General features: G+C 41.8%; 1 protein-coding gene across 1 annotated transcript; it reads left to right on the plus strand.

Annotated features, from left to right (window-relative positions):
* The first annotated feature begins 4,068 nt into the window (after nt 1-4,068).
* Nucleotides 4,069-14,626, plus strand: ATP4B (ATPase H+/K+ transporting subunit beta). Its single transcript, XM_064144030.1, has 7 exons — nt 4,069-4,180; nt 6,939-7,067; nt 8,389-8,502; nt 10,219-10,418; nt 11,760-11,816; nt 12,362-12,454; nt 12,618-14,626. The coding sequence occupies exons 1-7, from the start codon at nt 4,069-4,071 to the stop codon at nt 12,774-12,776; spliced, it is 864 nt and encodes a 287-aa protein (XP_064000100.1). The 3' UTR covers nt 12,777-14,626.
* Nucleotides 14,627-16,306: the final 1,680 nt, after the last annotated feature.

Here is a 16,306-nt window from a genome sequence, read left to right on the forward strand (position 1 = left end):
CCTCACCACTCCACAGTGTCCATAGTTAATGAAGATATTACACTCTCCAACACTAATGCTCATCTCTGAGAAACATTACTCTGTACCTGTTACAGCTGGATGTCCACCCACTGAGCACTACACTGTGATCCCAGCTGCCCAGTTGCCATCCATTTCCCTGATCCTCCTCTAGCAAATACACAGATTCCCAACTGCCTGCAATGCTCATCATCACTACTGGCATCAGATTGAATGACACCAAATCAGAAAGCCTCTGCTTTTGCCCAGCAGCCCACTGATCACACAAGAGAAAACCAGGCTAGTGCGCTCAGTGCATCCTTACTAACCCCCCACTTTCCTGTCTTTCATGGGCTTGCAGTTCCCAAGAAGAGCTTCACAGTTAATGAGCAGCTACTTACCTTCTAATACATCCCATTTGTTTAATTATATGTAGAATTCATGCACTTGAAATGCAGGTTTAACAAAACATTTTTCTGCAGCTGTCTGTCTACTGCTGAGTAGGAAGCACCTGTTCACCCACACCAGGTGATTGCCACAAGCCATTGGCTGCTGCCAGAGATGGCTTCACATTCACAAGCAACTCTCGTCTTTAAAGAGAGACTACTGGCTTAAAATTCCTGGTGATTTCTTCAGTCAAACACAAGTTTCACAGCTCATATCACTCTTTCTCCAAATACTGACATATTTCCTCTACGCTGAGAAATATCTGGCATTTTTTATTAGCAATTTCCAATGCTGGAGCAGAAGTCTAACAGAGAAACCATCTTAATATAACCTCCCACTGTTATATCACAGTATCACAGTATCACAGTATCACCAAGGTTGGAAGAGACCTCACAGATCTTTGTTTTTCTTACATCTGGTTTGTTTGGGGTTTTTTTATGTAAATGCATTTCTGTAATTTATTTGGTCTAACGTATTTATGTGTTTAAATTGTGCATCAGTTGAAATCTTGCAGATAGCTTATTATACAATAAGGACATAATAAAATCATACTAATTCTATTTACACTTTTATATTAATATGTATAATTCATTGGTGTCATTCAGTTCTTTTTGAGTTTCTAGTCAGAATATATTTTTAGCTGTAATGTTGTTCTGCTTTATTCTTATATTTCACTGTAGATATTGCTGTTAATTTGGTGCATTTTCATTTTTCACTCAATTTCACTAACCCCAGTTTAGAAATGAGGGGAAAGAATTTAAATCATCCACTTAAATCACTTAGCTGCTTTACTCTTGCCTGATAGAGCTGTCACTGTTGAATCTAGATTAGTAGATTAGGGATAGGCTACAGGCAGCATGAAAAGCAGCCAGGCTCCCCCGCTCTGTTTGAAACCTGGCTATCCTTTCCTTCAACCACTGTTTTCCTACCTGGTTTATAATATGTGAAGCCTGACAAATGTCTTTAACTCCACCAGGACAGAAGCAAGCTGAGGGTGCTTCTCTGCCGTTGCCCACGCAGCCCATGGAGCTGCCCTGTGCCTTTCTTGCCCTCCTGCACATGGCTCTGCCCTCTTGGTTCTACAGTCTCCTTCATGGTGCATGGCTACACCTGAGTGAGCAGTGCTGAACTCAGCAGAGTTTTAGGTTCCTCAGCCAGCTATAGATGGGAACAGACAAGACATAATTTAAGAGAGACAAGCCCATGAAGTCCTTGACCTTGGTTTCATTAGAGTACAAGCTCCTAGGCTTTGAGAGGCTCCACTTCACCTCCATTACAGACACTTGCACCCTCCTGATTTTTACATCATTTCACCATGTGAAAACAGACATTTTCTTTCTGAACATAATTTGGGATTTAATTTAATTATTAATAATTCATTTGTATCTTAGATGTAGGTACCCACTGAAGTCCTTGTACTGTTAGACTATCACCTTGCAAGCAGTGCAGAAAGTGTTCTTTCTTTGGAAAGCTTCTAACTGCACACCTCACCACATCCAGTTGCTCCCCTCCATCAGATTCACCTCAAGGGCTCCTACTCAATACAGAAAAGGTTAAATTCTGCTGAAGACCTGCTACTTCTCTCCTTGTTTCCCCTCCTAACCTCTTCATGCCTCTGCCTTCATTTCTGAAACTGCTGCATGGGAACATCCACGGGCCTTTTAATTTCTGCACAGCTGTTTAATTTTCAGAACACTGCACAATCATCTTCTCTTACTTTAGCTTTAAAAAAAAGATCATTTCTGTCCTGAATATCAGTCAGCTCGTGTTGTAATGAAATAAAATACTTCTTTGCTCACTTTCCTCTCCTTTGTGTCTGTAAATATTCTTTTTTTCTTTGACTTCTCCTATTTCATCATCTGAAAACAAGTTAAATCACCTGAATTTGGTGGCCATTGCACTGAACTATCACACTACCTGATCTGAGGCAGACAAGCACAACAAATCTCTTCCTATATTCAGAAACCTCACTACAAGAAATACATTGAGGTGCTGGAACATGTCCAGGGTAAGGCAACAAAGCTGGCTAAAGGGTCTAAAACACAAATCTTATGAAGTGTTGCTGAGAGAACTGAGGTTGTTTAGTCTACAGAAGAGGAGGCTCAGGGGAGACCTCATCACTCTCTACAGCTGCCCACAAGGAAGTTGTAGCAAGGTTGGTGTCAGTCTCTTCTCCCAAGTAACAAGAGAAACAATAGGAAACAGCCTGAAGTTGTGGCAAGGGAGGTTTAGGTTAGATATTAGGAAGAACTTCATTGATACCAGGCACAGCAACAGCCTTCCCAGGGTAGTGGTTGAGTCACCATCCCTGAAAGTGCTGTGCTGCTTAGGAACATGGTTTAGTAGTGAACTGGCAGTGCTGTTTTAAGGGTTGGATTTTATGATCTTAAGGATCTCTTCCAACCAAAAACTTCTATGATTCGATGAAACTCAGTAATATTGAGCTGACAGAATAACCCTACCACATTACTCCTCTTGACCAGCTCAGTTAGAGCTGTCTCAGTGTGCAAATAATCCAAAGTCTCTTAGTTAATATATGTATGTCCTCATGTGTCCTGTGAAGTGAAGGAATGGCAGAGCATACCAATATACCTACTTAAAAGGGATGAATTCCTGGCCCTGCTGAATTCACCAGGCAGTTCTGGGATTTGACACTCCTGAGGTTCAATAACAGAGTAAGAGCATTAATGAACAGCTTTGACAAGATGCAAAGACATCCTCAAGCCTGGAAGGGCTTTCTAAAATCCAAGCTTCTCTTGCAGCAGGGGCATTTAAAGAGCCTGTCAGCTCTGTGTGACCTTTGCTTCTCTGTCCACAGAGGGCTGCTGGGGACACTTTTCATCCTTTATCCTCTGAGCACAGAGCAAGCTCAGTGTTGTGCACCTGCCTCTGAAAGAGACTAGAGTCTTTGGTTTAAAGATAGGTCATTAAATGACACTCATATGTCTTCTGTTCTGCCTCATCATATACCTGCATGGCAAAACTTGCATTATACATACTCTGAAGCTGAGTTGGCAGCATCAGAGATCACCTGAAAATATTCCCCACAGAAGCCAGAGAAACACTGGTCTTATTTTTCCCATCTGCACAACATGGCGAAGGCTCCGGGAAGTGGTGCTTTTCCCTGACTAGCTCCTGCTGCCACCCCCTGTATCCCAACAGGTGCCTACAGGTTGTAGTGAGAGAATTATATCCACTATTTGCAAGTTAATTGGGAAAAGAAAAGAAAATCCAGAAAGAAACAAGTTCCCCTTCGCTTTATCTGCTCCGATAACAGTTATCACACTGAGTCAATCGCAAGCCCCAGGGGCACTCAGCAAAATGCGTAACTCTGCCGACCTGCTAAGGCAGTCAAGAGAAAGGAGAAGGGCATTTGATAGGAGCTAACTTCTCCTTGCCAGCCGCAGCACCAGCGTTATCAACACCTTTTATAAAGAACTCTATCTGCTGCAGGTTGATAATGGTGAGCAGGGGCTCTCATTGGTATAGGAAATAATCTCAGTGACCTTCAGCAGAGAAGAAGGTATAAAAACCAAAGTATTTTTTCTTTGATGACTGTTGGGGCACCAGTTGAATCTCCCTAGCTGCTGAAGAGGACGTGTGTTGGGGAAGTTTTGAGAGGAAATGGCAACTTTAAATGAAAAAAAGACCTGCAGCCAGCGGATGGAAGATTTCCGTCGTTTTGTCTGGAATCCAGAAACAAAACTCTTCATGGGAAGGAGCTTAATTAACTGGGGTAGGTTTTCACACACGAGAGTCTTTTCTTCCTTCTGGCATGCTTAAAAACTTGGGTGCAGAGTCACCCTAATGAACGGGACATAAAATGGTGGGAGGTGTTTTGTACTTGTTGAAAACTTCTGTTCTCATTTATGCTTCTGAGCCACTTTTAGGGTGGTCCTATGAGCAGTGATCCAAGTAGTTCCTACAAATGTAAGAAGACCTTTGTGATGGTTTGGGTGTTCCCTGCTCCCCTCCCACTTTAGAAATCACCCAGACTAGATTCAGCCAGCTCTGGAAATATGAATGAAGCTTATATTTACAGCTAGCACAATATACAAGCAGATATTTACAGTATATACAGTTATAGACAGAAATAGACAAGGTAAAAGGTAATACAGAAACACAACTCCCCTCCCAGAAACCTGAGTCCCCAGGAGGGGCTCTCAACAGCCCCTTCACCTTCCCCCTACCCCTCTCTACCTTACCCCAGTCCCAAGGAAGAATGGAGGTTCGGCCAGGGGGTTAGGAAGCAAAGTGGGTTAGCCCAAAATGGAGGGTGAGGTTAGAGAGATGCAGCTCAGCCAGCAGTCCCAGTGAGAGTGATGCTGAGTGTCTTATCTGTGTTTTGGCTTATGTTTTTATTTCTGTTCCTATACATCTCAGCAAACCTGTGAGTGAAGTAGACATCACCATTGTTTTCTTTCCACAGCCTGTAATCTAGTTCTCACCAAAGCATTCTATCTAGCTTCAAACTAGCACAACTTTAAACTGTTTTGAGACCAAATTCTTCAAAGGGATAAAAATAAACACATTAACAGTTAACTTCTTAACAGCCAAAGGCAATGAAACCAGTGTGGTTCAAACACTGCTGACTAAAAGGGAGTTTTGGTATATGGAAACCTGTGCTTAATTGCTGGGGTTTGTTCAAATCTCTGGAAACACATTTCACTTTTCTGAAATTCCTTTCTAAATTATTGTCTGCTCAATAGATTTTCTCTCTTACCACCATGTGCTAGTTCGTATTTCAGCTGAGTTCTCTGGCCATAGCCAAACTTGTGCCTACAGTGACAATGTGTTTCCTGGCCTACGTTCCAGGAAAGGCAACCCTGCTAACTGTAAGGAAGATTCCATCTCTTCCTAATACCAGAAGAGCAGCTCCCAAGTTTCCAGTTTGTCTGCTGTGAACCCTGTGAGTGTAGATTATTGCCACTTTGAAACCCAGAATTTTACAGAAAATCGAGCTGAAATGTGAGCCTTTCCAGTTCAGACAGAAGGCAGCACTACAAGGTGCAAGGAACAGTTTCTAGTTGCCCTCCATCAAATACCCACTGGCTGCCTGTAGAGCAGCAGATAGATACAATGCACATTATCATAGAATCAACCAGGTTGGAAGAGACCTCCAAGACCATCCAGTCCAACCTAGCACCCAGCCCTAGCCAGTCAACTAGACCATGGCACTAAGTGCCTCATCCAGGCTTTTCTTGAACACCTCCAGGGATGGTGCCTCCACCACCTCCCTGGGCAGCCCATTCCAATGCCAATCACTCTCTCTGGCAAGAACTTCCTCCTAACATCCAGCCTATACTTTCCCCGGCACAACTTGAGACTGTGTCCCCTTGTTCTGTTGCTGGTTGCCTGGGAGAAGAGACCAACCTCCACCTGGCTACAATGTCCCTTCAGGTAGTTGTACACAGCAATGAGGTCACCCCTGAGCCTCCTCTTCTCCAGCCTAAACAACCCCAGCTCCCTCAGCCTCTCCTCATAGGGTTTGTGCTCCAGGCCTTTCACCAGCTGTGGCACATATAGACAGAAACACAACATTATTCTCCACCTCACATCAGAATAAAATAGCAAGACGACACATACTGCTGAACATGATTTTAGCTGTAACAAGCCAGTGAGGCAATATGGGTCTGAAATCAACACACCTGAAATACTGGCATCTGTCATTAGAATAACAGAAGGAGCAAGCCTTTTTTTTTTCCTGTCAAAAAAACCAAATACCTTGGCCAAATTGCTTAGTCCATGTGTAATAAGTAGATAAATGATCTACTTAGCAACTGAAGGATCTGGGGCTGTTTTGTTTGAAAAGAGGAGGCTGAGGGGAGACCTCATAGCTGTCTACAGCTACCTGAAAGGACATTGTGGAGAGGTTGGTGCTGGTCTTTTCTCACAGGTGAATAGAACAAGAGGTGATAGAACAGGAGGGAATAGCCTCAAGCTGCAACTGGGTAGGTTTAGACCGGACATTGGGAAAAAAAAACTCACAGAAAGAGTGATCAGGCATTGGAATGAACCTGCCCAGGGAGGTGGTTGAGACATCAACCCTCAATCTGTTTAACAGTTGTTTGGATGTGGTGCTTGGGAATATGGTTTAGGGTGCCCCTTGTAGAGTAGGGATATTGGTTAGACTTGGTGATCCTGAAGGGCTTTTCCAACCTTATGTTTCCAACAATGTTTCTGTGATTCTGCAACCTTAACACCTCGAGTTACTTCAAGGAGCCACAAAATCTTTCAAGCTTTACATCATCTGAAGTAAGCACCAATGACTTCAAAAATCCTTGTAAAACTGAATAAATATAAGCAAAATTTTTGTAGAAGGATATTCTTTTGAGTGTAGATCTAAAACTCCTGTCCCTTCACAGGGAAAATGTTTCTGGGGTCAGGGGCAGAAAGGAGATGGTTACCACTGCCAGGATAGCCCTGGCCATGGAAATATCACTGTGTCACCTTGCTCAAAAAGTGAGACTTTGCCCTCCTTTTTTTTTCCACAGTGTGGATCAGTTTGTACTACCTGGCTTTCTATGTGGTGATGTCAGGCCTGTTTGCACTCTCCATTTATTGTTTAATGAGGACAATTAATCCATACGAACCGGATTACCAAGACCAGCTGAAATCCCCAGGTACTGTCGCAGTCCAGGCTGCTGCTGCCCAGGGAGAAGAGTGAAAACCCCACACCAGCCTCCCACAGACAGATGCCTGGGGCTGGGCTGAGTGGCAATGATGGATCCTGAGTGTGGAGGGGGAGACAAACATGGAATAAATTAGACTGATTCTGCCCAAAGGATCCCTGCAAAGTTTAACCTCCACTTGAACACAGTTTAAGGGTTTTTTGTTTGTTTGCTTGTTTGTTTTAAAAAGGACATGTTTATTTCATTCATGCATGCATATATTTTTGTATTTATATACACTAAATGTGACTATATTAATGAAGATACACAATGAATAGGGTAGGATAGAACAGGTGTTATTTCATTTCATCAAGCCATTGAGTTGATCATTGCCTGTCCGTAGCAGACACTTGCAAGTGGAGAAGCTCTTCTCAGGCTGTGGGGCATGTCCAGTACCCACATACAGGAATCAGCCCCTGGAGAAATCCTGATTTCTTATTCAGTCCCCCCCTAACATTCCAGAGAGTTTTAGGGTGCCCAGCAAGATGGAGAGGCACTTGAATAAGCAGCCTGGGGTTGGTATTTCCACACTTGCCAGCAACATGAGAAGTCCCTAGGGGAGCAGGGATGCCTCCTTGTTGGGATGTGCTGTGCCAGCAGACAAGCAAGTGAAAATAAGACAAAGTCACATGGGATTAGGAATAAAGATTTGTGGGATATGAAGTGAGAGCAGAGAGATCACCAGTGAGAGGAAATTACAGCACACCACTAAAACTTATTCCTACAATGGCTTGGTTTTGAAGTGGAAGAGGAAAAAGTGACTTTTTTGAAGCTGTAGCCCTAACAATTTGTCTGTCTGCTGTTGTATTTTCATCTTTCCTCTCCCAATATTCACTAAGCTTAGTGTTTGCTGGGTAAATAATTCCTGTAAAATATCAAGTATGGCTTTCTCAAAAGCTGTTTTTCACACTGCAGTGTGAACTTTCTCTTCAATCTGATGTGACAATTATTGTAACTGTTATTATTAACAAGTCCTGAGGAAATCCAGGGCAATTGCTGGAATGATTTTGCAAACTGTTCTAATAACAGCATGGGCATACATGAAAGGAAAAGAGTTTAGTAGCAGAAGAGGCTTTAGGGTTTTGCTTGAAAAACAGCTGAGATGGTTTCTGCACATAGATGAATCTTCCCCAGCAAAGCCTGGAGATCTTCTGCCCTCACCATAATGCAGTCTTGATGCAGTGCAATTGCTGTTATAGATTTGAACTGACTTGTGCCTGGCATCTCTCCTCTGTATCACTCACCCTTTTCTTCTCCCTGACTCCCCCCAAAGGTGTAACCTTACGACCCGATGTTTATGGGGATAGAGGACTACAAATCTATTACAACATATCCGACAACAAAACCTGGGAAGGTTTAGTGACAACTCTTCAAGCTTTTCTGACAGGTAAAAATGAGGCTTCCTACATTATTTTGAAGATCTGTGCTGTCATATCTTACATCCTAGGTCTGTGTGCCTGATGTCAGGGTTTCCTTTTTCTACCTGCTCTCCTGAAATGACAGATTTAGAGTGAAAAATGCACCTTCTGAAAGAGACAAGCAAATCATAGAATCATAGAATCATAGAATCAACCAGGTTGGAAGAGACATGTCCGTTAAAAGCAGGACCCTGTTTCAGAGTTTTCATTTTGCCTAATCCTAAATAGCCTTAATAAAATAGGCCAACAGAAGGTTGGAAGAAAGAGGGAGAAAAAAACTAGTCTTGTTTAAATCAATCTAATACTGTCCATAACTACAAATGTCAAAGTGCCATAATAGTATCTGTCAAGTTGTTGCATAGTGTCATAGAATCATAGAACAGTCAAGGTTGGAAGAGATCTTTGAGACCATCATGTCAAACCGCTTGTCTGGAGTATGCAATCCCATGACTACTGCTAAACCACTTCCACTATGTCCCTAAGCACCTCATCCATGTACCTTTTAATTACCTCCAGCGGTGGCAACTCCACCACCTCCCTCTGCAGCCTGTTGAAATGACTGATAACCCTTTCTATGAGGAAATTTTCCCTAATATCCTACTTGAATCTCTCCTGGCACAAGGAGGAGGTACAGTCAAAGTAGTTCAGGGACTCCATTTGCCTGTTCATATCTTAACATCTAAACTCCTCTGTAACCTTAATATCATATAACTGTTTTCTTCATAGCACCTTTTGAGAAAAAATCTTGTAACATTTACTTACAGAAAGCTATTGAGACAAACTGCCATTCTTAACTCAGTTTGATCTTTTTTGCCTTGCTTTGGTATTCTGTAAAACAAACAAACAAAAAAACCCACCGATTTAAACTTTCCTCTTTTGTAAACATATTGATTTGGATTGGAAGGGATATTAAAGATCATCTAGTTCTGAACCCCCCTGACATAGGCAGGGAGTCTTTCCACTAGACCAGGTTGCTCAGGACCTCACCCAGCCTGGGTTTGAACATTTCAAGGAGGGGGTATTCATAGAATCATATCATAGTATCATAGAATCAACCAGGTTGGAAGAGACCGCCAAGATCATCCAGTCCAACCTATCACCCAGCCCTATCCAGTCAACTAGACCATGGCAGTGAGTGCCTCATCCAGGCTTTTCTTGAACACCTCCAGGGATGGTGACTCCACCACAAATCTGGGCAGCCCATTCCAATGGCAAATCACTCTCTCTGGCAAGAACTTCCTCCTAACATCCAGCCTAGACTTCCCCTGGCACAAATATGTAGTTTTAAGGATCAAAGCTGTGGGTAGGATTCCCAGAGTGGCATTGCTCTTTCTTCTCCTTTGTTAAATACATAACATCATACCTAGTGCAAATTCTGGCTAAGCTGAAATTAGAGGGATCTTCTTGAACTAAATATGTTGTTGAGAACCAAACACATTTTCACCAGATACATATTCATGTTTTCTGGCAGAGAGGTAGAAGCAACTAAATTGCAGAGTTATATATATGCAGTGTTGTGCAGCGAAGCTCCTGTTAATTCTGTTAACCTGGGCAACCTGCTCCAGCGTTCATCTAATGCCACCTTCAATCTCACATGATGTAGCCTCCAGCATGATATTGGAATGTATAAATTCCATATGAAAAACTTCAGAGGGGAATTTTTCTTTCTTCCTTCACACATCTAGCATACACGCCAGCCGCTCAGCATCTGAACATCAACTGCACCAGTGACACATACTTCATCCAGGACACATTTGATGGCCCAAATAAAACAAAACTATCCTGCAAATTTACCTCTGATATGCTTCAAAACTGCTCCGGCATCACAGATCCAACTTTCGGATTTCCAGAAGGAAAACCTTGTTTTATTATAAAGATGAACAGGGTAAGTAAAAGCTCAGGGTGATGAACCAGAAAGAATTTACCAAGAAACCTGACAGCTTGAGTCTCCACCAGGGAGCTGCTGTATCATCTAGTGCCATGGGATCTAATCACTGATCTGTACTGGGAAGATGAACTGGCGTGCTTTTCCTGAGAGACCTCTGAGAGTCATCAGAGAAACAGTGACACTTGCTCACACCTCTAGGAAAGTGACATAGGTAAAAGCAACCTGTAAACCAACTTTTGGAAGGTTTTGGGCTTGTTTAAGCTTTGGTACCATCTCCATAGTGCCCTCATCTGATGAACCAGTATGGGAATCAAGTTTCATTCTGCAGTACTGTGATCCCATGCCTTGAGCTGAGGTCCCACGACATGACAGTAACTGAAGTGATTTCAGAGAGGTGATATTCACACACCTTATTTCTCCAGGCCAGAAAGGAAATCCTAAGCAGAGTCTTTAAAAACAGGACTAAAACTTGGTGGATTTTTTTTACTGATAAACACCAGCAGTTTTTGTTTGTTTGTTTTTTAAGAGGAAAAAGGGAATTTTCTACACATCCTTTAATTATTTTTTTTAAGGACACAGACAGAGCTATAAGCATTGCTTTGTTTCGTTTTCAGGTAAAATACTGAATCTTCTAGTCCAATTTTGGTAGAAAGCAAAGAGCTCAATTATTTCCCATTCCTGATAGATAAAACCAGTTGTTTCTTGGTTTGGATTGCACCTTAGACATTTTCAAGAATCTGTGCAATTCTGAACTGTGAGAGGAGAGCTGTGCCGCTTATTTTGGCAGCTGAAATGCAGGATTTTCCCCAGAATATCTTTGCCTCCTTCAGCAAGGCTGCACACCAGTCCCAGCAGCAAAAAAGCACAGGAGTAGCACCCATGGTGCTTCACCTTCTTTTGCCTTTGGTACTACACAGTATGACTCCACTATTTTTCTGGGATCAAACAGGCCCAAGAGTTTCTGCCAAAGCCAAAGTTTTATAACAAGGCATAAGATGAAAAGCACAGAGATTCAGCTTTTCTTTTCTTGCCACACAATCAGCTCTTTTAAGAGAACCCTGTCTGTCTAGGCATTAGAAAGAGCAAGTGGTGCATGTGGGTAAACGAGCTGGAGATGCAGCACAACCTGCCCTAGTCAAGCCACAGCCCACCTGCAATGCCCATTCCAGCAGGGCAGAGTCCTGCTTCTTTAACAGCCAACTCAAGGTGGTCTTACACCGAGGTACCTCAGGTGAGATCATCTATTTGACTGTACCTTACACACGAAGCATCTTTCGAAGCTCAGTTTTTATCTCAAACCAATTTCCACGGTGGACCAATGTGTATGTTCTATTTCAGATTATCAAGTTTCTCCCTGGCAATGGCACTGCACCAAGGGTGGATTGCACATATGTGGTAAGCACGTGGGGTCTGAGTCTCAACACTTTCAAGTGCTGCAACTGCAGCTCTGATAGCAAGTGAAGTGCAGCTGCAACCAGGAGAATTATCCTGCAGATTGTGAAATAAAACAATTTTGGCTAAATACTGGGAACATTCTCAGTTCTGTGCAACTTCTTGTAGCAGCACACATCCTAAGAAAGGGGAGTGTGGGGGGGAATTGCTTTATTTTAAATCACCAGATTTCTTTTTCCCTTGCTGCGTGGATGAACATGTGCTGATTGCTTTTAGCTCCCAGCTTGTGCTTCAGAGAATCTCCTTCAGGCTCTCTGTACGTTTCAGCAGGTCCTCATTCACTGAATCCACAATGGCTATGAAAGAACACTTGTCTGTTTCGCTTGGCAGTAGCAATAGTGGGAGATTTCCACAAGACTGCTGCTAAACAGACTGGTGAACTTGAGTCTTAATACAGACTATGCAGCTTTTAACAGCAGTAAAACATTTGTCCAGGGCTGGCTTATGACTGCCAAGCCAACAAAGTTTCTTTCTTACTTTACAAACAGGATAAGGAGACTCACCCACTGGAGGTGGATTACTACCCCCTGAATGGCACTTTCAACCTGCACTACTTCCCCTACTATGGAAAAAAGTCACAGGTGGGTGCTCGTATATTTCAACAGCACTTTTCTTCTTTATCTTTGTGCAAGACTAAATGTATGGAGCATCTCTGTAATCTTATGGGATCTGGAGAGGGAGCTCGTTTCAAGACTCCATTTTTAAACTCGTAGCATAAAATTGCCCTTTTTTCCCTCCTCCTAGCCCAGCTACAGCAATCCTTTGGTAGCTGTGAAATTTCTCAACATTACCAGGAATGTAGAGCATCAAATAGTGTGCAAAATCATTGGAGCTGGAATCACCTACAACGTTCATGATCCGTATGAAGGAAAAGTGGAATTTAAATTGAAAATAGAAGATTGAGCAGAAACAGAGACACTTCCAGAAAACCTATCTGATGAGTAAACTTACCTATTGTCCCATTCATCTGTATTTATTTTCTATGATCTCCACATAAATTCGTGCAAATGACAGTGCAAAGAAATATTTTCTACTGAAAGATGACCTGTATAGCTGAAAATCAAGGTAATGCTCTTAGGGTGTGAAAAGGATGAGGATTCTCTTGATGTACATGACTTAATATTCCAAGGCTATGGTATGCTGCTGCCTTCAGGCAAACATTTGTACAAAACAATTTTCTTCTAAACTGAGCAGCTGCTCTTTCAAAGAAAATACACAGGATCAAAACATCACTTTCAGTCACTTTTCAAGACACGATATTTAAAAGAAAAAAAATAGTATGATACTGAGTCTTGGATATGGAGAAATAATTAGCTAGCTAGAAAGAAATGGATACTTTGAAATACTCTCAAGAAATATTAATTCTCAGTCTTATCTTGTAGAAGATATATAAATTAGAGAAGTACATTAAAATTATCTCTATCTCAATGCATTGTTTGTTTTGTACTAGACAGCCAAATGTAACAAGTTAATGCACTGCAACAGGTTAACCTGCCTGTTTCCCCACAACACAGAAGTGAGGGAAAAGTAGAACACAAAAACTGAGTTGAGATAAAAAGAGTTGAGACGCAAAGTTTACTAAATGAGATAACAATAATACAATGTACAACTACCTTAGCCACTAATATAATGTGCAATTAGCCTATTTTCTGTAAAAGCACAGCATAAAGCAAGAAAGCATAGAGCAAACTTAGCCAACTTCTACCCATCTTCCCACCATTCATACAGCCAAAAAACAACCCCAAACCCAAAAGCAGCAACCAGAACCGGAAGTCTTACAATCTGAACTTCAAGCCCCATAACATTACTCCAGCCAGCACTTTGATTTTGAAGCTGGCATGAAGCAGAGTGGTTTTGAATAACAGCAGCAGATTCAGATCTAGCCCATGATAGCAAGTCAGATTTTTGAAACAAAGAAATCAAAGACTGCAAAAGAAATGAACTCAAAATCTGTCCCCTTAGCTGACAGATTTTATTACACCACTTAAATTTTCTGTACATGTAGAACTCAATGAAAATAAGCAGTAAGACTGTAACTTCCAGTTATACCTACCCAGGAGAACTGTGGTTATTTAATAAACTATTACAGGCTGCCAATTGCTTGTTGGTTTTTAGTTTGGTTTTTTTTTCTTCCCAGTAGAATAGTAGCCTTGTATTGCAAGGATGAGTTTTGGGTTACTTGGAACAATTTGAAGGGCTCTGAAGAAACAGTAAATCTCTAAACTCTAAACTTTGAGAAGTCTAATTCTACAACATATGATAGATACAAAGACAGAAGATTGCTGTGTCCACACAGGATGTTCATGTTGGATGGAGTCCAGAAGGCTTCAGACAAAGCACAAATGTACAGAAAGAAGATAATCAAGTGAAGAAATAACTTTACACCTTTGTTGCCTGGACATCTTAGGAAGCAGGAAGATGTAACTGGTCAACTAACCTCTCTACTACAGTGGCATTCAGATGGACAGCTTGCAAAAAAAGAATCCAGGAGAGTATTTTCCCTTCAATACCACAAATGGTATTTAAGCATTTCTTAGGAAAAAAAAGGCATTCTGCATTTCAGAAGCAGTAAGAGAATGCATCCTCATGTAAGTTTGTTTCTTTTTCCCCCTGGCCTTTCATGTTTCCAGGTTCAGACTGGAACTGGAAACAGACTTTGCCTGTTTCCTGAGACTGAATGAAAATCAATTTTATGTTCTTGTTAGAACACAGATTCCTCCCTCTGCATCCTTGCCCAATAGCATGGAAAACATAAAACTAATAAAATACTTTTGGTAACAAAATAGTGATTCATACTCAAAGGTACTTGAAGGTTGTCTACTAAAAGAATGATTAAATATTACCAAGAAAACCAAGAACTCCTCCCTTGGTGTCTCAAACACAGGCAGGTTCTCTGGTTGCATTTGATTTAGTGTCTACAGTGGGCAAAGTTCAAACAGGTGATGCAGTTACAAGCTCACATTTCACTTAGCTCTGCAGCATAACACAGGACATGCTGAACAAATTTGCCATGGGCCAGCATCTGTATAGTCACAGTTCCAGAATGACAGCTGAGTCTGACTTTATAAAAAGACTTTCTATGGGATAAATATACTGAAAGACTGAAGCGCCCCTGTGATACACAGGTCCACCAGATCTGCTTGTATTTAGATTTGTCTTGAACTTTCAGCCATCTGTGATGCTTTTCTTTCTTTACTCGAATTACAAATGATAACACAGAGCAATGTTTGTGGCTAATGCACTGGAAGCAGAAAAGTTCTGTGAAAGCTCCAAGTGTATTACTCTTGAGTATAGCTAGCATTAGCTTGCCTGGAGCTCAAGTACACACACAGTTCAAATAGCAGACTGACCAGCATGGAAGTACTCTGGAATACTGCAGTGGTGCAGCACAACGCTACAGAGAAGCATTTCATGTAGTGACTAATGTAACCATCGAAGCAGCAAAGAGGAGCTTGCACAGTTCCGCTTTGGAGACAACCAAGCCACAGAAGTTACAAGATAAAACCCAAAATAAGCACAGGGGAAGGAGAACAGGCAGAGCATCCTGCCCAAGGCACAAGGGCATAACTGGCCAAGACAAAACCAAGCTAAGGAGCTGCTGAATCTCTTCTTGGCAGGGGATGGAATAGGAGTGCAGCAAGAGGCATAAAACACCAACAATGATAGGAGAAAAGAAGAATAGTGGAAGAGCACTCCAGCCTGATCACTTTCATTCTGGAGCACAATGAGAACCTTGGCCATCGGTGCCAGCTGTACAGCAGCACCTGCATGCTACTGCACAGTCACAATTAATTTAATGTACAAGTGCCATAGCCTAACAGTTTTATATACATAGTCAAAAATGGTTAATAGTATGCAAAGACTTCATTAGCATGAAGTGTGTTGTTAAGAAATTAAATCAGTAGTTTTGTTTTTCAACTTTAAAGCTGGCCTCATTTATCAGTCTTTTAAGCATTCTTATTGTAAGTCTCCAATTCCTCAATAGTGACAGGCACACACTCATGCAAGAACATAGATAGATACAGATGTATACATACATAGAGATACAAATAAATCCAAATACAGCATCAGAAATATTACACCAAACAACACAAATGGGGAAAAACCTGTCAGGCTATGTAGGTTTTTGGTAGGAAGCTGAAAGAGCACACTTAAGAACGAAACACAAGTGAAAAAGTAAACTCCCGAGTTTAGTTAGATGTTGATTAGGTAGGATATCTGACAGAAAAAGCACTCAGCCTGTGTCTCTGAAGCAGCAGAGGGATCAGGCAGGCATTATCAGGAGAGACAGGGTGGCTGCCAGTGCCAGACTGTCTGCCCTTTTTCCCATCAGCTGTGCAAAGAGAAGATAATCACATGCCATGAAACTAGCAGCATTAACACCACAATTTTTCATCTCAAACAAATTACATTTTCTAAACTTATCCCTTAAA

Source organism: Pogoniulus pusillus, chromosome 5 (assembly GCF_015220805.1).
Source record: "Pogoniulus pusillus isolate bPogPus1 chromosome 5, bPogPus1.pri, whole genome shotgun sequence".
NCBI classification, from domain to species: Eukaryota; Metazoa; Chordata; class Aves; order Piciformes; family Lybiidae; genus Pogoniulus; species Pogoniulus pusillus.

What these genes read in the sequence shown, in the direction of transcription:
- ATP4B (XM_064144030.1), top strand. Translation starts at nt 4,069, where the DNA reads ATGGCAACTTTAAATGAAAAAAAGACCTGCAGCCAGCGGATGGAAGAT. An exon ending in TCTTCAAGCTTTTCTGACAG is followed by an intron (nt 8,503 to 10,218) that starts GTAAAAATGAGG and finishes TCACACATCTAG; the next exon opens with CATACACGCCAGCCGCTCAG. An exon ending in TTATTATAAAGATGAACAGG is followed by an intron (nt 10,419 to 11,759) that starts GTAAGTAAAAGC and finishes GTTCTATTTCAG; the next exon opens with ATTATCAAGTTTCTCCCTGG.